The sequence below is a fragment of the Bos taurus genome, chromosome X (genome assembly GCF_002263795.3).
Source record: "Bos taurus isolate L1 Dominette 01449 registration number 42190680 breed Hereford chromosome X, ARS-UCD2.0, whole genome shotgun sequence".
In the NCBI taxonomy this organism is placed as follows: domain Eukaryota; kingdom Metazoa; phylum Chordata; class Mammalia; order Artiodactyla; family Bovidae; genus Bos; species Bos taurus.
The window spans coordinates 3,371,291-3,393,734 of NC_037357.1; the positions used below are offsets into that span (position 1 = coordinate 3,371,291).

Genomic DNA, 22,444 nt, shown 5'->3' on the forward strand with positions numbered 1-22,444 from the left:
TTTGTGTGATCCTGGGGTTGTTTGTTTTTTAAGGTCAGGTAAGCCTCAAGAATAGAGCAAGCCCTGCTTGGATCAGTGTATCTTTGTTATTTGTTGGGAAAATAAGGTATTCATCATACTGAATGAGACTGTCTTTAATTAAAATGACCTGTGATCACAATGTATTGATTACTTTTCCTCTGAAATTCATAAACTGACTTTGAAAACAATTCCAAAGAAGGAATTACAAAAGGTTTTGAGCAATAGAAGCTTCCCAGGGCAGTATCTTTGAAAGACTAGTTCATTTATATGTTTAAGTTAAAAATGTGTTTAGAGAAAACTCAAATATTTCTCTTAAAAATTATTGAACATCTACTCTAGGGAACAGAGTGTGCTATTTAGAGGTTAAGAGCATTACTCTGGAGCTGGACTGCTTGGGTTCTAATCCTGTGTCTGTACCTAAGTTACCTGTATAGTCTTGGACAAGTTACTCAACCTGTTGTTTCCTCATTTGTAAAATCAGGATAGTCCTTCCCATGTAGGGTCACTGTGACAAATCAGTTGAGTTAATCACATAAAGTGCTTAGAATGCAGGACCTGGTACATAGTAAGGGCTTATTTTCTTGGGCTCCAAAATCACTGCAGATGGTGACTGCAGCCACAAAATTAAAAGACACTGGCTCCTTCGAAGAAAAGCTATGACAAACCTAGACAGCATATTAAAAAGCAGAGACATCACTTTGACGACAAAAGTCTGTCTAGTTAAAGCTATGGTTTTTCCAGTAGTCAGTCACGTATGGATGTGAGAGTTGGACCATAAAGAAGGCTGAGCACTGAAGAATCAATGCTTTCGAATTGTAGTGTTGGAGAAGACTCTTGAGAGTCCCTTGGACTACAAGGAGATCAAACCAGTGAATCCTAAAGGAAATCAACCCTGAATATTCATTGGAAGGACTGATGCTGAAGCTGAAGGTCCAATACTTTGGCCACCTGATGCGAAGGACTGACTCATTGGAAAAGATTCTGATGCTGGGAAAGATGGAGGGCAAGAAGAGCAGTGGGTGACAGAGGATAAGATGGTTGGATGGCATCATCAACTCAATGGACATGAGTTTGAGCAGACTCTGGGAGATAGTGATGGACAAAGGAGCCTGGCGTGCTGCAGTCCATGGGGTCACAAAGAGTTGGACACAACTTAGCGGCTGAACAACAACACATAGTAAGGGCATCATATTATGATTATTATCATCATAACAATGTTTGAGGCATTGTGTTAGAAAACACTTAAGGTAATACTTAAAAGGCATATCCCTACCTTCAGGAAGTTCACAGTCTAATAGGAAATACGATGTATAATTTGTCATCATAAAATCTGATGGGTGCTCTCAGAAATGCCAATGGTCATGATGGGAGGAGCAGCTGACACGAAGAGGGCTCTAGTAGGGAGAACATCTCAGTACAGTTCTATAAAGCACCAAACACCCTCCACTTCATTCAGAACATTGTGTCCTGAGAATAGGAGTGTCAGTACAACCAGATGCTTGATATTCATAGTAGTGATGAGAACAGAAGGACCTGAGAGTAGAGATCACACTTTTTACTAAAATGCTTCCCCCTTTAAAAAAAAAAAAAAAAAGAATGGTTTGCAGTGTCAGTCCCTGTGAAAGTATTTAGTGCTCGTCCCTTCACTCCGAATAGAAACCTGTCTGGACAGAGAATTCATAGACTCTATCATCAATATGTCTCTCTGTTTACAGTTCCCGTTTCAAAAACTGACATACAGTATTGCTCTGATCCTGAAAGAATTGAATAATCTGGAAGAATTTGCCATTTTACCCAGAGAGTTTAGTGATTTACTCTGGATTAGAATTGCATCAAAATTTAAGAATAGTAACATTAAATAATGAGATAATTTACACTTGAGGAGTGCATTGTTTCATTACTGTATCATTTTTTATGGTGCAGAAATTAGTTTTTTCAATTAAAATATTGGTTGCCTTTTTTTTAAGCCAGAGTTTCCCCCTCTCAGAAATAGTTATGAAGATGACAATTTGTGTTGCAATCAGTTATTTTGTATGATTCATGAAGAAACACTTTAAAAATAACTTTGTAATAAAGATGGAAAACTGTTTCTTCACGATTGTGATTCATCATAATTATTTTTGAACATTTGGTAAATCCTATTTCTGGGAATTTTAAGAAGTGCTTGAAAACTCTCTCAAAGCCTGCTTAAGGCTCTCATTTATGAATTCTGCAGAAGCTTCACTTTGTGAAGAAATGGGCTTGAGGTCGTAAGCATAGTATGAGACAGTGTGGTTAGATGTTTCTGCCCTCTCCTCATCTTTTCAGTTTCTCTTCTGAGAATTGGAAAGTCAAAGGATTATTTGGGGGAATTAAAGTAATTGCAAAGAAAAAGAGCACAGGCCTGAAACCTTTCCAAAATGGCATGTTCTGTGCTTCTGGGCCCAAGGGGCAAGCAGTGGGTGGGGTATGTGCTGAAAGGTTTCTCTTTCACAAGAGAGAAAGGTGAGATTTCCATACCAATTCTTAAGAGAACTGTGATGGAGCCACAGATGTGTTTTCTTAAGAAAGGGAGAGAGAATATGGCAGTCGTAACTGGAGCCTCCACATGCTATAATTGGTGTTTGTTCCAGATTTGCTTGGTTGCACTGAATTTCCTGCTTAAAGTTTGTAATTACTATTTGGAGAATGGGCAACATACCATTCCAAGTTGTACAGAATGAGCATACAGCTGTCATCTTCATTTTCCTCCAAAGGCTATTTCCTCCAAACAGTTGGTCCTAAAGTGAAGGATTTTATTCTGCTCTGTGGCTCATAGAGTAGAGCAATCATAAAGTGTATTGATGTTGGCCAGAAAAATCTGCATTCTGAGCATGTGTGTGATTAACACCCTTATTGGATACAAACGATGCCAAGAGTTTCCAACCTTACCTGGAACTTCCTAAGGGTAGTGAAAATGAATTTTTCACCAACTATGGCTGCTTTAATTCCTGGTGCACTACTTTTTTAAATTTATCTTATTTATTTTTGCCTGTGGTGGGTCTTTGTTGCTGCCTGGGCTTTCTCTAATTGCAAGGAGTGGGGGCTTCTCTTATTGCGGAGCACAGGCTCTAGGGCCCTCGGGCTTCAGTAGTTGCAGCACATGGGCTCAGTAATTGCAGCTCCTGGGCTCTAGAGCATGGGCTCAATAGTTGCAACAGTAGACTTAAATGCTCTGCTGTATGTGGGATGTTCCCAGATCAGGAATCAAACCCTTGTCTCCTGCACACCGGCAGATGGATTCTTTACCACTGAGCCACCAGGAAAGCTATATTGCTTTTATTTTTTTTTAATCTATTAATTTAACTATAGTTGATCAATAATATTGTATTAGTTTCAGGTGTATAGCTTCAGATTCTTTTTCATTATAGGTTATTATAAGATATTTAATATAGTTCTCTGTGCTATACAGCGAATCCTGTTGTTTATTTTACGTACGTTAATGTGTATCTATTAGTTCCATACTAATTTATCCCTCCCCTACTCTTTCCCCTTTGGTAACCATAAGTTTGTTTTCTATGTCTTTGAGTCTGTTTCTGTCCTGTAAATAAGTTGATTTGTTTTTTTTTTTACATTCCACATATGTATTTGTCTTTCTCTGCCTGACTTATTTCACTTAGTATGATATGTGTATGGAAGTATTTCATTTTTCTTGTGGTTGAGTTATATTCCATTATACATATGTGTGTGTGTATATACACATATATACCACATCTTCTTTATCTGTTCACCTGTCGATGAACACTAAGGTGTCCATGTCTTTACTATTGTAAATGGTGCTGCAGTGAACACTGAGGTTCATGTATCTTTTTGAATTAGAGTCTTCATCTTTTCCAGACATATGCCCAGGAGTGGGATTGCTAGATATGGTAGTTCTATTTTTAGTTTTTAAAGAGACCTCCAGACTGTTTTCCATAGTGGCTGTACCAGTTTACATTCTCACAGTGTAGAAGGGTTTCCCTTTCTCTATACCCTCTCTAGCACTTATTATTTATAGGCTTTTTGATAATAGCCATTCTGACCAGTGTGAGGTGCTACCTCATAGTTTTGATATTCATTTTCTCTAATAATTAGCAATGTTAAGCATCTTTTCATGTGCCTCTTGGCCATCTGTATGTTGTCTTTAGAGAAATCTCTAATTAGGTTGGATTTCGTGACTTTATTCTGATGTAGAGAATGTGGCAAAATAATGGGATGGCACTTCTGTGATTAGGTTACAGAAGATTGTGACTGCCATCCCACTGGTACCCTCTTTTGCCCTCTTACTTTAATGAAGCTTGATGCCATATCTCCACGTGCTGTATGGGGAGACCCACATCCAGAGACTCAAGGAAGCCTGTGGCCAACAGCTTATGAGGAACTGAATCCTTTGTCCAACAGTGTATGAAAAACGGAATCCTGCGAACAACCATGTGACTGAACTTGGAAGCAGATCCTTCCCTTCAGGTGAAGCAGCATCCCTGGCCAGTGCCTTGATTGCAGGCTTGTGAGAGGCCCTGAAGCAGATGACCTAGCTAAGCCATGCCTGGATTCCTGAAAGTGTGTTTTAAGCAGCTAAGTTTTGGGAGTAATTGGTTATACTACATACTAACTAATACACCTTCCAGGAGATAGCCACTGTCCTAAGTGTGCTATCATCCTCATGTGTGTTAGTCACTCAGTTGTGTCTGACTCTCTATGACCCCATGGGATGCAGCCTGCCAGGCTCCTCTGTCCATGGGATTTCCCAAGCAAGAATACTAGAGGGGGTTGCCATTTCCTTCTCCAGGGTATCTTCCTGACCCAGGGATTGAACTTAGGTCTCCTGCATTGCAGGCAGATTCTTTACCATCTGAGCCACCAGGGAAAATTGTAACATTCCCATGCTGCTACTGCTGCTAAGTCGCTTCAGTCGTGTCCGACTCTGTGCGACCCCATAGACGGCAGCCCACCAGGCTCCCCCATCCCTGGGATTCTCCAGGCAAGAACACTGGAGTGGGTTGCCATTTCCTTCTCCAGTGCATGAAAGTGAAAAGTGAAAGTGAAGTCGCTCAGTCGTGTCCGACTCTTAGTGACCCCATGGACTGCAGCCTACCAGGCTCCTCCACCCATGGGATTTTCCAGGCAAGAGTACTGGAGTGGGGTGCCATTGCCTTCTCCAAACATTCCCATACATGTGTTTATATATATGCTACATTTGTATGTATCATTTCTATGTATACCTGTACACACATTATATATATATATATATATATATATATATATGCATATATATATACACATTACTATATATATAGTATGTATATACATTATATGTATATAGAGTATATACATGTAATACAATTACTTTTACAATTAAGAACATGTAATACATTTACCATATAGATATATGTGTATATATATATTGTTGTTCAGTCACTCAGTCATGTCCGACTCTTTGCAACCCTGTGGACTGCAGCGTGCCAGGCTTCACTGTTCTTCATCTCTCAGAGTTTGCTCAAACTCATGTCCATTGATTTGGTGATGCCATCCAACCATCTCATCCTCTGTTGTCCACTTCTCCTCCTGCCCTCAATCTTTCCCAGCATCAGGGTCTTTTCCACTGAGTTGGCTCTTTGCATCAGGTGACCAAAGTATTGGTGCTTCAGCTTCAGTATTAGCCCTTTCAGTGAATATTCAGAGTTACAGTATTACCCTTATACCAAAACCAAAGATATCACAAGGAAAGAAAATTATAGATTATTATCTTTTATGACTATAGGTACAAAAATCCTCAACAAAATGCTAGCAAACTGAATCTAACAACATATAAAAGAGTTATGGAGAAGGAAATGGCAACCCACTCCAGTACTCTTGCCTGGAAAATCCCATGGACTGAGGAGCCTGGTAGGCTACAGTCCATGGGGTTGCAAAGAGTCGGACACGACTGAGTGACTTCACTTCACTTCACTTCACTTATGCACTATGAAAAGTGGGATTTATCCTAGGAATATACAGTTGGTTTAACATCTGAAAATAAATTAATGTAGTATATTGTAATGATTGAATAAAAAAGAATCACATGATCATCTCAATAGATTAAAAAAAAAAGAATTTGACAAAATCCAATAGCCTTTTATGATAGAAACACTCAACAAACTAGAGATAGAAAAGAACTTCCTCACCTTGACAAAGGACTTCTATGACCCACAGCTAATCTACTTAATGGTGAAAGTATAGGTGCTTTATACCCTTACACTTAGAAACAAAACAATGTCTGCAGCTCAACAATTTAATGGAATTCTATCCAGAGAAAGTAGGTGGGAAAAAAAGAAATAAAAGGCAGCCGCATTGGAAAGGGAAAAGTAACATTATCTCTATTTGCAGATGACATGATCTTGTATGTAGAAAATCTCAAGGAATCTGCAAAGAAAACAAAACACCTACTATAAGTAATTAAAAAGTTCAGCATGATTGCAGAATACAGGATCAATATACAATAATCAATTGTGTGTCTGTATACTTACAATGAACAATCCAAGAAGATTACAAATTTAATTTACAGTAGCATCAAAAAGAATGAAATATTTAGGAATAAAGCTAAGAGAAGGAATATACAACTTATACTCTGAAAATTACAAGACTACTGAAATAAATTATTTGGGAACACATTCTATGCTCATGGATTGGAAGACAATATTATTAAGATGGCAGTTCTTTCCAAATTGATCTATGGATTTGATGCAATCTATATAAGAATCTCAGCTGGCTTCTCTTTAGCAAATGGCAAGCTGATTTTAAAATTCACAAGGAATTGCACGTGGCCCAGAATAGTCAAAGGAATCTTGAAAACGAAGAACAGGGAGGGGACATATGAATACCTATGGCTGATTCATGTTGATGTTTGGCAGAAACCAACACAATTCTGTAAAGTGTTTATCCTTCAATTAAAAAAAAAAAAATCCAACAATCTCTTCCAAGAATTGAAGAATATCTTCCTTCCAAGAGAAAGGAAAATATATGCCCACAAAAAACCTTGTGTATAGCAGCATTATTCATAATAACCAAAAGGTAGGTATGTGTGTGTGTGCTCAATAGTTCAGTCCTCTCCGACTCTTTGTGACCTCATGGACTGTAGCCTGCCAGGCTCCTCTGTCCATGGAATTTTCCAAGCGAGAACACTGGAGTGGGTTGTCATATCCTACTCCAGGGGATCCTACTGACCCAGGGATTGAACCTGTGTCTCTTGCGTCTCCTTCATTGGCAGGTGGATTCTTTACTACTGGTGCCATCTGGGAAGCCCCAAATCCAAATGTCCATTAACTGATGAAGGCATAAAGTGCTATATCCATACGATGGAATATTGTTTGGCCATAAAAGGAACAAAGTGCTTACTGATACAGGCTACAACATGGATGCATCTTGTAAGACATTATACTGAGTTGAAGAAGCCAGTTACAAAAGACCACATATTATATGATTCCATTTATTTGAAATGTCCAGAATAAGGAAGTCTATAGACAGAAAGTAGATTGGTAGTTGCTTAGGGCTGGAGGGAATAGGGAATAGAAAACTAAAGGCTATGAGATATCTTTCTGAGGTGATGAAAATGTTCTAACATTAGTGATGATCACACATGTTGGTGAATAGACTAAAAACCATTGAATTGTATAATTGAAATGGATGAATGTGAATTATAATTAATTATAATGTTTATGGATATGAATTATATCTCAATAAAGTTGTTTTAAAAATAAGCTAGTCATTCATAGGGCTCATCTCATTTGCTTTCCATCTCTCTAGGATCACTGTTCTTTGTTGCCTAATATATAGTGTCTTGAAAATTGTTGCTTCATATTGTCTGGATTTTTTTCTTTTGGTTGTTTCATGCAGGAGGGCATGTACAAATTCTACTGTGCTGTCTTAGCTAGATGTAGCAATATCCCTATTTTTTAATTGAGGAAACTGAGGCCAAAAGCAGCTAACTGGCTTACCAAAGTTCATACTAGTGGCAGAATCGGGTCTATAACCAGGATTTCCTGATCTCTCAATCTGAAGTTGAAACAGGATTGTTTCTCACCTCTGCAGCTTCTAGGGCAACTTGAGAGCTGAAGGTTAGTTACCTAGTCCAAGTGAATGTCTGGGCCTTGTGGATCCCTAAAACGTACGATCAGATCTCTGCCTTCCCTTCAATCAGCAAGTATTTACTGCACACCTGTGTGCATTTTCCACAGTTTATTGTGATCCACACAGTCAAAGGCTTTGGCATAGTCAATAAAGCAGAAATAGATGTTTTTCTGGAACTCTCTTGCTTTTTCGATGATCCAGCAGATGTCAGCAATTTGATCTCTGGTTCCTCTGCCTTTTCTAAAACCAGCTTAAACATCTGGAAGTTCACGGTTCACATATTGCTGAAGCCTGGCTTGGAGAATTTTAAGCATCACTTTATTAGCATGTGAGATGAGTGCAATTGTGCAGTAGTTTGAGCATTCTTTGGCATTGCCTTTCTTTGGGACTGAAATGAAAGTGGACCTTTTCCAGTCCTGTGGCCACTGCTGAGTTTTCCAAATTTGCTGGCATATTGAGTGCAGGACTTTCACAGCATCATCTTTCAGGATTTGAAGTAGCTCAACTGGAATTCCATCACCTCCGCTAGCAACAGTTAGCAACAGAAGCAACAGTTAGAACTGGACATGGAACAACAGACTGGTTCCAAATAGGAAAAGGAGTACCTCGAGGCTGTATATTGTCACCCTGCTTATTTGACATATGCAGAGTACATCATGAGAAACACTGGGCTGGAAGAAGCACAAGCTGGAATCAAGATTGCCAAGAGAAATATCAATAACCTCAGATATGCAGATGACACCACCCTTATGGCAGAAAGTGAAGAACTAAAGAGCCTCTTGATGAAAGTGAAAGAGGAGAGTGAAAAAGTTGGCTTAAAGCTCAACATTCAGAAGACTAAGATCATGGCACCTGGTCCCATCACTTCATGGGAAATAGATGGGGAAACAGTGGAAACAGTGTCAGACTTTATTTTTCTGGGCTCCAAAATCACTGCAGATGGTGATTGCAGCCATGAAATTAAAAGATGCTTACTCCTCGGAAGGAAAGTTATGACCAACCTAAACAGCATATTAAAAAGCAGAGACATCACTTTGCAACAAAGGTCCGTCTAGTCAAAGCTATGGTTTTTCCAGTAGTCATGTATGGATGTGAGAGTTGGACTATAAAGAAAGCTGAGTGCCAAAGAATTTATGCTTTTGAACTGTGGTGCTGGAGAAGACTCTTGAGAGTCCCTTGAACTGCAAGGAGATCCAACCAGTCCATCCTAAAGTAGATCAGTCCTGGGTGTTCATTGGAAGGACTGATGTTGAAGCTAAAACTCCAATACTTTGGCTACCTGATGCGAAGAGCTGACTCATTTGAAAATACCCTGATGCTGAGAAAGATTGAGGGCAGGAGCAGAGGGGGACAACAGAGGATGAGATGGTTGGATGGCATCACCGACTTGATGGACATGGGTTTGAATAGACTCCGGGAGTTGGTGATGGACAGGGAGGCCTGGTGTGCTGCGATTCATGGGGTCGCAAAGAGTCGGACACGACTGAGCGACTGAACTGAACTGACTGTGTGCATTACATTTTGGGAGACATTCCTGGGCACAGAAAAGCAGGGACTACCATCTCTGACTCACCAAGAGGTTCACCATCTCTTTGGGAGAAAAGGCCGTACATGAAACATCTCTATGATTCAAACACATTTACCTATAATATAACGAATGACTCACTCAACTGTGCAGCCAGGAGAGGTAGGAGGAGTCACTGTGTGAGGGCTTTTCTCAGGGAAGTCTTCCAAGAGGATGGAGAACTTGAGTTTCAGAAGAAGGTAGCATCCCCTGACTGAGCGAGGCCAGAAAGGCAGGATGTTGTGTTAAAGTGCACATGACGTCTCAGAGTCTCCTTGGCTATAATAAAAGCCTGAGTCTTGGGGTGGGGGAAGGAAGGGGATGTTATTATAGGAAAACAAGTGTCTTCTCAGGTCATGAAAAGCTGGTTTGTCCACTTGAAGTTACAGGACAAATGTTCCAGACCCTAGCTATTCAGCCATTCTCTAAGCATCTACTGAGCACTTACTATTTACTGGGAGTTGTGCTGGGGGCTGGAGATTGACAGATGTCCAGGATTTGTGACTTGCCCTAATTCATGGTCTAGAGGGGAAGACACTTGGACTTCAATGACAGATTTCCTTAAAGGAAGGTGCTAGCTTTCCCCACCCCACTCCCTGTTGGTCAACAGAAGTGGCCACATCCTTTCCTTTGCATATCCATCATCAGGGTTGGGAGAGGAGAAACGAGGGAAGGACCAGGGTCACAACAGCTGGAAGAGGTCTCTACTTCCTGGCGGGCATGGCAGGGCACACTCCCTGATCAGTCCTGAGCTCTGCTTTACAGCCCGGCCCCAAACTCAACCCTCCAGGAAGCCTTCTCTTCTGTATCTGCTCCCCTTGCGACCCCCACAGGCTCTCCTGATTGCACTGAGATGTATGGACACTGTTTGGCTCCCTTGGAAAAGCACAGGCCCTTTAGGGGGACGGTCCAGACATTCTTCAAGTTTGCGACACCCCCCATGGGGTCTGCACAGGTAGGTGTCTGTTGACTGAATCACGGGGCTTTTGAATCCGTCTCACTGTCAGTGGTGCTTCTCTTCTACCTGCCCAGGCCTGGCTGTCTCCAGAGGGTCTTCCCGCCCTCTTCCCATCTCGCTTTGGCTCCTCTGCAAAGCCTCCTGGGAGGTTTCCACACCTGTGGCCAGGTGTGATGCTTGTGCTGCTGTGGTGGTGGGTACGACGAGGGCCTGCGCCCCCAGGTGAGGCCCCAACCCCACGGCCACAGGGAGTGACTTGTGCTGTCACTGGCCTCCTAGACCACGTGTCACGGCCAGACCGGGCTGTGGGTGCTCACCGAAGAGAAGCACACACACAGGGGTGCCATCTCCTTAGGAGAGACGAAAGCCCTGAGGTAAAGAGCACAGGGTGCTGAGTCCCAGCCCCTCCTCTGTTCACGGAAGCCGCGGGAGGGCAGGGAACCAGCAGGCCTGCGGGAGTCTCTGGACTCGACCTGGCCTGCACATCTCAAGGGGGTCACTGCCCAGGCCTGTGGCCTGGAGCCTACCCCCACCCCTGGGAGTGGGGTGGAGTGTCAGGGCTCCATCCTTCCTGCTGAGCAGAAGTTCGGCCCTGCGGGGCCCTGCTCCTGGCTGAGCTGTCACTGCCAATGGCCCCTTTTCACTCACAGCCTCCCCTAGCTTGTGGGGTTTGAAGCAAGAATAATTGTGTCATCTCACTGTCTAGGTGGAGAGGGTCCCGCCATTCATAGACACTGCTCCTCCCCCGTCTCCTCCATGCCTCAGGATAGGCATATTGCCTGGTGGGCTTTTTCCATAAACTGTAAATTCACCTCTTCATTTTCCCTCTTCCTGCTGGCTTTATAACAAAGAATTGCAGTTCCCCCAACCAAAAAAAAAAAGTCTTAGCCAGTACAAGTGTCTGAGAGAGAACCAAACATTCCCATACATCTTGGTCAGCAGTTTAAGTCTGATAACACCGTGCTCAGCAACTACAGAACAGGGACATATGCCCTGCTGAGCAAACAGTTGGGTTTCAAGGCAAATCCCTAATATCTATGAGCATCTTATGGAGTCAGAAACCCACTTGACCCAACATTCATGACAGAGTGGTTTTTCACAATTTAAAGGAATATTTGTTTAAAGAGATTCCAAAGTTATTGAATCTGAGTGACTATGCATTTGCTTGTTCTCTTCCCCTGGGTTTTCAGATAGGTGTTTGTAGAAAGAAAGTGACTCATTCTATCCCATAGCTAATTTGTGGCTAAGCCTAGGACTTGGGCTCACTCTTTCTGAGTCCAGGACTCTTCATCTGAGCCTCCCTGGGATTTGGTCAGGGTTTGCTTCCAGGTTGAGGTTTAAACACTAAGTGGAATGGAAGGAAAAGAAAATGTCTTGAAGCTCAGAGGTGTGAAGGCTTAGGACATTGACAACCAATTAAAAACTCAGATAAAATGCCTCTAAGAGGATTATATGCTGCAGAGCAGTCAGTGGGGAAACAGGACTTGAGTTCCTGCAAGGGGATTTATACATAAAGATCTAGGGACTCGTCTAACAGCATATTTGGGAGGAGTGAACAGGAGATGTCAGGGTGGAAAGTCAGAGTCCTGATAAGATACTTTCTGGCTCTGGGACCTGGTACAAATTATTTCACCTTCTTCAGCCTCTGCTGCTCATCTCAAATGAAGGAATGATGCTAATACCAGAGTTATTCCCAGTCAATTGAGGTCATCCCATCAGTCCCTACATCTGCTCCATGTTATCCTAAATGTCTTTTGAACCCCCCACTTCTCTCTGCCCTTGTGGTTCCTTCTTTAGTTCATCTTTCTACCTGGTCTGCCCCAGGCTGCATCCTTTACATTCTGCTCTACACACTGCAGCCAAAGAGATCTATCTTTCTAAAACTCAAAGCCAGTTACATGGTGAATCTGCTTAAAACCCTTCAATAGCTTCTTATTACTCTCAGGATAAGACCCAAATCCTGGCCCTGGTCTACAAGGCCCTTCATTTTTTGGCACCTGTCTATCTCTCCAGGCTTATCTCACACTGCTCCTCTCTCTTAAGTTCCAGCCTCAAGCCACAATAAACTAGTAGCTGTTCCCCAATGAGGCAGCCTCTCTCACCTCCAGCCTTTGCATAGCTTTTACTTCTAGCTAGAACACTCAGCCCACTCCAGCACCCTGTCCTCCCCCTAACCCTGTAGTCCTGTGGAATCCAGTATCCATTCCACCCACCTGGGAAGTCCTCTCCCAGTCTGACCTGCTCCTTCTCTGTGCTCCCCAGCATCCCATGCTTCTGACTCCTTGGCACTCATGGCCCTGATTGAAATGACCTTTTGCCTTGTTTTCTCCGACTCAGCTCTGCAGGATTGTGACTTATCATCATTATGTTTCCAGCAAAGACAAGTTGAATGAACGATGTATGTTGAAATGATTCATAAACTACAACTTGCTACACCAGTGTTAATAAGTATTATGTAATATTACAGTGTTCAGGTTGGTTAATATTGTTGGCCTACTCACCCATTTTATAATAACTAATATCAGATTTCAGTTACATCATCCTGGTCCCTTATTATGCCCAATACTAATAAAGGTTACCATTTATTGAGCAGCTAATCTAGGCTAGATTCTGTGGTGAGATTTTAGATGTGATTGCATTTATTCCTGATTATATTAGGTTGGCCAGAAAGTTCATTCAGGTTTTTACAGAAAAACTCAAATGAACTTTCTGGCTAATCCAATAGCAAGCTAGGTGCTATTATAAACATTATTCCCATTTTTCAGATGAAAAAAGTAAGGCAAGCTCAAAGAGGTTAATTAGCTTTCCCAATATCAAATAGCCAGATTTTGAATCCAGAAACTTTGAGTTCATGATCCAAACCCTGGTTCTAATCATCGCTCAGTTCTGCCAGAGTTTCAGATAAGGACACTATCAACAGAGTGAGAAGCAGCCCATGGAATGGGAGAAAATATTTATAAATCACATATTTGAGAGGGGATTGATATCCAGGATACACAGAAAACACTTAAAACTCAACAACAAACAACCCAGTTTTTTTCATTCTTTTTTTAAATTGAGATATAGTTGATATACATTATATGTTTCAGATGTACAATACAGTGATTCACAATTTTTACAAATTATTCTTCATTTATAGTTATTATAAAATATTGGCTATATTCCCTATGTTGTATTATATATGTCCTTGTAGCTTATCTTATACCTAATAGTTTGTGCCCCTTAATCCCCTACTCCTATGTTGCCCTTCCTCTTTCCCTTTCCTCACTGGTATCCACTAGTTTATATCTGTGACTCTGCTTTTTTTGGTTATATTCACTAGTTGGTATTTTTTAGATTCCACATATAAGTGAGATCATACAGTACTCATTTTTCTCTGTCGGACTTATTTCACTTATCACAATACCCTCTAATTCCATCCACCTTGTTGCAAATGGCAAAATTTCATTCAGCCACATACAATCTTATTTTAAAATAGGAAAACACTTAATAGACAAGTCTTCTAAGAAGATATACAAATGGCCAATAAGCACATGGAAAGATGCTCAAATCACTAATCACTGCTGCTGCTGCTGCTGCTAAGTCACTTCAGTTGTGTCTGACTCTGTGCGACCCCTTAGACAGCTGCCCACCAGGCTTCCCCATCCCTGTGATTCTCCAGGCAAGAATAGTGGAGTGGGTTGCTGTTTCCTTCTCTAATGCGTGAAAGTGAAAAGTGAAAGTGAAGTCGCTCAGTCGAGTCCGACCGACTCTTAGCGACCCCATGGACTGCAGCCTACCAGGCTCCTCCACGGTGGAATTTTCCAGGCAAGAGTACTGGAGTGGGGTGCCATTGCCTTCTCCCACTAATCACTAGGTAAACGCAAATCAAAATTGCAATGCTATGCCACCTCACACCCCCTAGGGTGGCTATTATAAAAAAGAAAACAACAGAAAATAACAAATGTTGGCAAGGTATGGAGCAATTGGAACCCTTATGCATTGCTGGTAGGAGCCACTGTGGAAAATAGTATAGTGGATCCTCAAAAACATTAAAAATAGAATTACTGTACATCCAGCAATTCCACTTCTAGGTATATATATCCAAAGGAAGTAAAAGCAGGGTCTGGAAGAGATATTTGATACTTGTGTTCATAGCAGTATTATTTACAACAGTCAAAATGTGGAAATAATCCAAGTGTCCACTGATGGATAAATGAATATACATACAACAGATTATTTTTTGGCCTTTAAAAGGAAGAAAATTTTGACACATGCTACAACATGAATAAACAATGAGCTTATTATACTAAGTGAAATAAGCCAGTCCCAAAAGGACAAATACCACAGGATTCCACTTATTTGAGATACTGAGAGTTGTCAAATTCACAGAGACAGAAAGTCAAATGGTGGTTTCCAGGGCTGGAGGGAGTGGGGAATGGGGTGGTTATTTAATGAGGACAGAGTTCTGGCTTTGCAAAATGAAAAAAATGTTCTGGAGATGGGTGGTGGCAATGGTTGCATAAGGATATGAATGAACTTAATACTGAACTGTATGCCTAAAAATAACTAAAATGGTCAATTTTGCATTTTGTATATTTTACCACAATTTATAAAAGAAGATCCAAGCCTAATTTTAACCATTTCCCAGTCCTGCCCAAGGCTTCTGATATTTTCCTTCTGATGAATGCTTGCTGCTTTCCCTCCAGATAACCTCCCTTTTCTTTCTTTTTCCTCCTGACACTAGACTGCTCTCTACCAAGATCTCCAGAGCCTCACATCGGTCAGTGCCCCCAAAGAGGCAGAGTCCGGCTTCAGGCCTCTAGCCTTCTCTCTTTTGGGGAAGAAAATACCTCTACTCTGAAGGCAGCCAGCACATATTTTACTCACAACAGTCAGCAGATGGCTGTGGATCCCAGGAATCACATCAGGACAAAGCTCGCTGTGCATTTTCCATCACTGGTAGCTATCCCAACAGTGACGTGGGGCATCGTTATTAATAGGTGAAGGACAAAGAGAGAGGGGAAGTGGCTTGGGTTGAGTCACACAGCAAAGTTAGAACTCCCAACTCCCAGCAACTGGCCTCACCCTGGGCTCTATCCCGCACACCTGGCAGCTCCAGAGACTTTCTCCTTTTCGTACTCTGGGCCATGAACTCTCTGGTTAACCAAGAGGGTCCAACTTGTCTTGCAGAGAAATGAAGCAAAATCTTCCTTGGGACGGTATATTGTGGTCTTCCTGTTTCTATTGATTGGCAGGAAACTGAGTGCCCCCTACTTACTGAATGACCTTGAACACATCATTGAAAGTCCCTGGACCCTCAGGTTTCCCTTCAGTAAAGTGTAGAAAAGAGTTATTGGTGCCTACCCCAGAGAAGCTGTGGATGAGCTAGGGAGAGGATCGGTGTACCCTTATCCAATTTATTCTGCATTATCCTTTACGCGGGTGAACTTCCCGGCTGAGCATAATCACATGGGTGGGCTTTAAAAATACAAATTCCTGGGCGTTGACCAACCTGGCTTACTTGGATGTCTTCTCTGTTCTCCTGGCCAAGTGGCCCCCAGTATGAAGGGAACCCCCTCGAGTTGAGCAGTGGGGTGGTCTTTAACCTTTCTGTTTAAATCCTCTCGACTCAGCTTAAACGAACCTTTGCTAGGACATGGGAGACATTGCGTTCTGTTTCAAGCTCCCCCTTGGACTCCCTGTTCTCCCAATTTTGGCACTTCTCACATACTGCTTGTTATTTTTACTTAACTGTTTCAAATCTTTGCCTCTTATTTCCTCAATTAGCTATCAGAGGATAAAAACAGTGTCCTGCCCTTCTCTTTTGACCCCCCAAAATGCCAGCTCCATTAGCACTTAGTACCTCTTCAATAAATATTTGTTGAATGGCAGATCTTGTAATTCGGAAATCTGAAATCATTTCTTATTTATTTGGGAGGGGTTCTGTGTCCTTTGGAAGCTTTCTGGTCACATGGAAAGAACTTTAAACAAAGAGGCAAGAGCCCTAGCTTCCAATCTTGGCACTGTCACAAACTCCCATTGTGACCTGCAACAAGTCGCCTGCCTTCTCTAGCCCTCGGTCCCTCACTTGAGAAACCAGGACTGATATATAAGTTTCTTTCAGCTCTGGATTTTTTTCACTACTGTGGTTAGCCAGGGGCAGCCTTTGTCGTGTCAACATCCTTAATGTCTACCATGCCTTTTTTTTTTTTTTTCCTGTAAGAAGTATGTCATTGATGGATCACTCCCAGTTTATAAAATGAGAAACTCAACTAAAGAACAAGTAAATACTTTGGCCAAGCTTCCACCCCTAGTGTGTGTGTGGGGGGAGGGGATGCGGGGCAGGGGTTGCTCATTCCTCACTGCAGCTCCCTGGCTACGGCTGGATTCTTCCCTTCCAGAGCTGTTACCAGTCTTTCCCAAGTGTAGGACTGCCCACCCTCTTTGTGAACAATCCAGGGCCAAGGTGTGACATAGACCAGCTGGGTTTCCTCTTGTCCCTCTGCTCACTGCTATCTAGGGCCAGAATGTCCACTGCAATGTTCAGTACGATCTGTTTCCATGTTGTTCCCTGAGGAGGAGATGAAGGACATGAGGCCAGTCCTTGCCCCCTAGCCAGCATGGGGAAAGCTGTGCTACCATATGTAAGGGAAGCCCTGGGAGCCAAGTGCCTGGTTCAGAGAAGATGCTCAACAAATTTGTTAAAAGAGGTGAAAACTGTCAACGTTTTAACTTTTTAATTTTAAGGAAGGGAAAGCCTTTCTTCAATGAAATCATCCCCGAAGCTCACTAGGTGAAACTGGTGAATGCCCAGTTGCCCCAGTTGAGGGGAGCTGGAGTCAAGCCCTGCCTGCTCTCTCCTCTGGGCCCCAGAGAGGATCCTCAGAGCTCAGGTGGGAAACTTGCTGTGAGTAAGCTGAAAAGAAGGGACAGATCAATTCGTGGGCTTTTTCCTGGTTAACCTTAGCTAGGAGGGGATCCTGGCCAAAAAAAATAAAATAAAATTGGAAGTTTGAAGGATCCAGCCCTCTAAAGAGAATATTCGCATCTGAAAAAGAGTCATCCATTTCTCCTCTCTCCTTAGCGTCATCAAGTTCTAGGAACTTCAGTTATTAAGGGCAGAGGAGAAGAAGTTTTGAGTAGATTTGTTTAAGTTGGTTCACCAATGAATATCAATGGAATTGTTTAAACAAAGAAGGAAAGAGAAGCATTGTGGTAATGTTTTCCAGTGTTTAATAGAAACCCATTTGGTGTCATCCTGCAGGCAGTCTTGATTTGAAAATACAATGTAAAACTCTCATGGAGTCTGGTGAGTGGATGGTTCTGCCTTTTGCACCATTGCTCCCTGTAGTTTGAACAATCCTAACTTCATGGTTAGCCATGGGCACCCACAGCTGCCCAGAGGGGCTACCTAATGAGAGCATCTCTATTCCAAGTCTGCAGGCCTGCCTGACTTGGCCTTCTCCTTGTCTCTCCACCCATGACAGGTAAGGGAGGGAAGCCAACTCAGGGGATGCTGACTTGTCAAGGTGGTCCAGGGAACAAAGCACACCCCAAATCTGCATCTGGAAGACAATTTTGGATAACCAATATCTAGTTTTAAAACTTGTCAAAGAGATATAATTCTTGAATTAAGAGGTTTTCATTATTATCCATCTCATGGCCCTTTCATATGAATCTCTTTACCTGCCCCACAGACTATCCCACCTCACAGGTGCCAGAAGAGGCAAGCAGATAATTAATACTGGGAATCCTGCTACAGACTGTGTCCTCCACCTGAATTCATATGTTGAAACATAATCCCCCATGTGATGGTATTTAGAGATGCAGCCTTTGAGAGGTGATTAGGTCATGAGGCTGGAGCCCTCATGAATGTGATTCGTGCACTTAGAAAAGACCTCACAGAGATCCTTGCCCTTTCCACCATGTGAAGTTAGCACAAAGACAACTGGCTTGAGTCAGGACAATGATTCTTACCAGACGGTGGATCTGCCAGCACTTTGATCTTGGACTTCCCAGCCTCCATAAATGAATTTCTCTATAAGAAATACTTCTTTTATTTGTAAACCACCCAGTCTATGACATTGTGTAATAGCAGCCTGAACAGACTAAGATGGACCCCATTGAATAACAGGGGAAACTGAAAGATAAAAGGAGCTCCCCTTAGACAGCGAGTCAAGAGGAGCCCCATATTCTCCACAATTGCCTGGCACAGACCTCTCCTCTGCCTCCTGGCCAGTCCCCTGACTTCCCTAGCTTCAAAATCTGGCTCAAGCCTGACCTTGAAAAAGAGGACAGCCATCTAATCACCTGCCCTTCCACCAGTACTGCTGACTTCACCCCCTTGTCCAAGCCACCACCTCCTGTAGCATCTGGACTAGTCTTTTGTACTTAATTAGTTGAGTCGGGTATCATGACATCTAGTCTTAGGATAGAAGGCACTCAAGGTTCAAGGGGAACTTGGTCATTAGGACCAAGAGCTTGTCAAGGTAAAACCTTGTGGGAGGACTGGCCCAAAGTCTCACATCAAGTTATGACAAAGCCAGGGCTGCTAGCCAAGTTTTCCTATGTGTGCCTTCTTGGCTATATCCTGAGTTCCTCGGTTTCTTTTCTTGGTCCCCTCCTGCTATGTGCCCGTGTCCCTTCTCCCCTTTGACCCTCTCCCCCTGAACTGTCTGAGAGGGAGACTCTAAGGATTGCTGCACAGTACCTGTTCTCTGGGACCTTGGGGTTGACTCAAGGGGGATTAAAGAGTGGAAACAAACATAGCCTGGATGGATCCTGTGGTTCTTAGCTCTGCAACATAACCTGTCATTCTTGACATTGGTTCAGAAGCCAAAACGTTGCCTCTCAGAGTCTTAGATCACTTACCCAAGGTCATTCAGCTCAGAAACGGTCATAGCAGAAGCCCATTGTATGTCCTCAGGCCTATGGGACAGCACTCTTCCCCAGACACCGCTCCAGGCAATATCCAGGGCACGATGACTCCCGAGGCGCACTGAGCCAGAAGCGAGCCCAGACCCCCACCTCCCTGCTCGGTGTAGCGGGACCCCAGGGGAAGTGCGTTATTCCTTTAAGTCTCTGAGCCTGTCTGCTTATTTGTGCTTTTGGCTCCCTTCCGAAGTGTGGGGGCGGGAGGGAGACACAGTGTGGGCGGTTCACTCTGGCCTTCTGCAAGTAAGCGGGGCACCCTCGACACAGTAAGCCAAGCACTTAGGCTGTGCGCAGCCCCCTGTCCCCCCCCACCCCCACCCCACTGTGACGTGCCAGTGTCAGAACTCTCCGTTCTGGAGCAGCGGACCTGGTGGCAGCTGAGCCGGCCGCTGGAGCGCGCCGGGACTCGCAGACTTTCTCCTGAGCCGCGCTCTGGGTTCCTGTCTTCCCCTCGCGGTTCTCCCACGCCCCCAGAATACCCACTGACCCAGCAGGCCTTGTGCTCGCGGCCGCGCCCATCCAGCCGGTGGCCCCCAGGGCCTGGGCGCCGGCCGCCCGCCCAGGCGCAGGTTCCATCGCTGGAGGGGAGAGAGGTGAAGAAGCAGGGCGCGCGGGGGGCCTCCTCCCGGTCCGGGCCGGCTAGCGCATCTTCTCCGCTTGTTCTTTCCGCTCTGCGAGCGCAGCCAAAGTGCTGAGCCCGCCGGGCCCGCTGCTCGGAGTCACTCGCAGCACAGGAGACCAAGCGCCCTCGGATAACCACACTTACTACCTTTGGGGGATTCCCTGGGGAAGGTGGCCGGGGACCCCGCATGAGAGGAGCTGGGGCAGGGACCCAGGTGAAGGGCTGCCCCGAACACTCCCAAGGTGCTTCCGTTCGCAGACAGCCGCTGTCGCCCCTGGGAGCGCAAACCTCCTAAGAACCTAAAGACCTGGAGGACTGTGCTTCTCGAGCGGGGAGGGGGCAGTTAGTGAGCGGCTGGCGGAGACCTGTTTGCTGACGGCTTTGAAGGTGGGATGGAGTAGGGTTTGGAGACGGAGAAGCCCAAGAGTAGACACTGGTGCTTTTTGTTGTTGTTGTTTCTTCTTCTTCTTCACTTTTCCAAAAAGGAACCACATCGCGAGGGGAGAAATAAGACAGAGTGTAAACACAAACAACCGCAAAAAGAAGCCAAGAAAAGCGAAGCCAAAAGAAGCAAGCGCAACACTGTTACAAAACTGTCTGGTTTTGTAACAATCGCCCCGCCGCCGGCCAATGAGAGGCGAGGCGGCGCATCACGTGGTGCCGTTTTATATAACACTTTGCTGAGACAAGACAGTTATTAGGCGGCGCGGGGCGGCCGGCATGGAGCTCGCGGAGGCGCGGCAGGGACCGGCGCGCGGCAGAGCGGCGGCGGTGGCAGCCCCGATTCCCTCCAGCCGCCGCTCCCAGCTCCGCGTTCCCGGCCCCTAGACGCCTCTTCTCCACGCGTGTCCCTCTCCCTATGGATTCATTTCAGGCTGGACAGATGCTGAGCTTGCCCGCCGAGCTCGGCAGCAACAACTTAGAGCTGGAGGAACCGGCAGCATCAGCGGCCCGCGGAGACACGGGCCCCCACCCGGAGGCGGCTGCAGAAGGCCCCGCACCTCTACCGACTCGGCCGCCAGAGCAGGAGCAGCCTCCGAGGGCCTCGACGCCGGAGTGCAAAGTCCTGCTCACGCAGGCCGACGCCCTGGCGTCTGGGGGGCGCCTCCGAGAAGCCCTCGAGGTGTACCGACAGCTCTCCGAGCGGCAGCAGTTGGTGGCCGAGCAGCTGGAGCAGCTGGTGCGCTGCCTGGCCGAGAACGTCCCGCAAGCTGAGGAGCCGGCGCCGGAGCCCCCAGACGGGAGCCGCGCTGGGAGCTGTGCGCTGGCGGCGGAAGAAGCAGGGGCGGTGACAGCCGCCGAGGCCACCGAGGTGTGGGATGGCTTCAAGTGCCGGAAGTGCCATGGATTTCTCTCAGACCCCGTGTCCTTGTCCTGCGGCCACACCTTTTGTAAACTGTGCCTGGAACGCGGGCGGGCAGCCGATCGGCGCTGTGCGCTCTGCGGCGTCAAACTCTCCGCGTTGATGGTGACCACCGGGCGGGCGCGCGGGACCCGGCGGGCTGGGCAGCAGGCGCCGCCGCCGCTGCGGGTCAACGTGGTGCTCAGTGGCCTCCTTGGCAAGTTGTTCCCGGGCCCAGCTCGGGCGTCGCAACTCCGGCACGAGGGCAACCGGCTGTACCGCGAGCGCCAGGTGGAGGCGGCCCTGCTGAAGTACAACGAGGCAGTTAGGCTGGGTGAGCCCACCGTACCGCCGGGGCCGGGGCGGGCCGGGGCTGGATCCGGGAGGGGAGCTGAGGGTGACTCCGGCGGAGGAGGGCGCGCAGACCGTGGGATGGACCGCGACTGGAGTGGGGGCGGGGAACTCTGGAGTTCCCTCTCCGACTTTTTCTCTGTGTCTGCCCCTTTTCTGGGTCTCTGTGTGTCTCCCTGCTCTTCGTCTTATGTCTCCTGTGAGCTCGTGTGTTCCTGCGTGTCTCAGTCCCTGCTTCTCTTTGTGTCACTCTGTTTCCTCTGTCTTTTCCTTTCTCTCCGCATCTTTGTCACTCTGGCTCTTGGTTGGTGTCACCGTCTCTGTTTCTCGGGCTCGCCTTCTCCTTCTCCCTCTGCGTGCCCCAGCCCCTCTTACACCTGCCCGCACCTTGCAAATCGGGAGGTGAACTTCGCACCCTTCCCACTGGCGCGCCGGGGCCCCTGCGCTCCAGACTGCCGGGGATGTTCTGTCGGCGCCTGTGTCTGCCGCTCCCTCCCGGTCCGGGGCCGCCCTGCCGGCCGGGAGTTGTCCCTTCCGGGGCCGCGGTGGGGTGGGTCCGGCATGGAA

General features: G+C 45.4%; 1 protein-coding gene and 2 long non-coding RNA genes across 12 annotated transcripts in view; 2 read left to right on the forward strand and 1 right to left on the reverse strand.

Moving 5' to 3' along the window:
- LOC101904382 (uncharacterized) overlaps positions 1–16,531 on the forward strand; it is a 90,504-nt gene extending 73,973 nt beyond the window's left edge. For 2 of the 6 annotated variants that reach the window (XR_009493522.1, XR_240725.5), the window contains one exon: positions 4,316–7,754. This is a non-coding gene — a long non-coding RNA (uncharacterized lncRNA). Of the gene's footprint in view, positions 1–840; positions 7,755–15,372 lie in introns of those variants that run through there. The other 4 variants (XR_003033436.2, XR_009493526.1, XR_009493523.1 and 1 more) reach the window with 4 other exon arrangements.
- On the reverse strand, positions 6,276–20,788 carry LOC132344303 (uncharacterized). The gene is made up of 2 exons (XR_009493527.1): positions 19,500–20,788; positions 6,276–6,420 (listed from the first exon to the last, which is right to left on the reverse strand). It is a non-coding gene; the product is annotated as an uncharacterized lncRNA (long non-coding RNA).
- Positions 20,789–20,880: 92 nt separating this feature from the next.
- Positions 20,881–22,444, forward strand: part of LONRF3 (LON peptidase N-terminal domain and ring finger 3) — a 39,407-nt gene continuing 37,843 nt past the window's right edge. For 4 of the 5 annotated variants that reach the window (XM_024987830.2, XM_010821326.4, XM_024987831.2 and 1 more), the window contains exon 1: positions 20,881–21,860. In XM_024987830.2, the coding sequence (XP_024843598.1) occupies positions 21,044–21,860 (817 nt within the window). In that variant the 5' untranslated portion in view covers positions 20,881–21,043. The remainder of the gene's footprint in view (positions 21,861–22,444) is intronic. The other variant, NM_001191134.1, reaches the window with a different exon arrangement.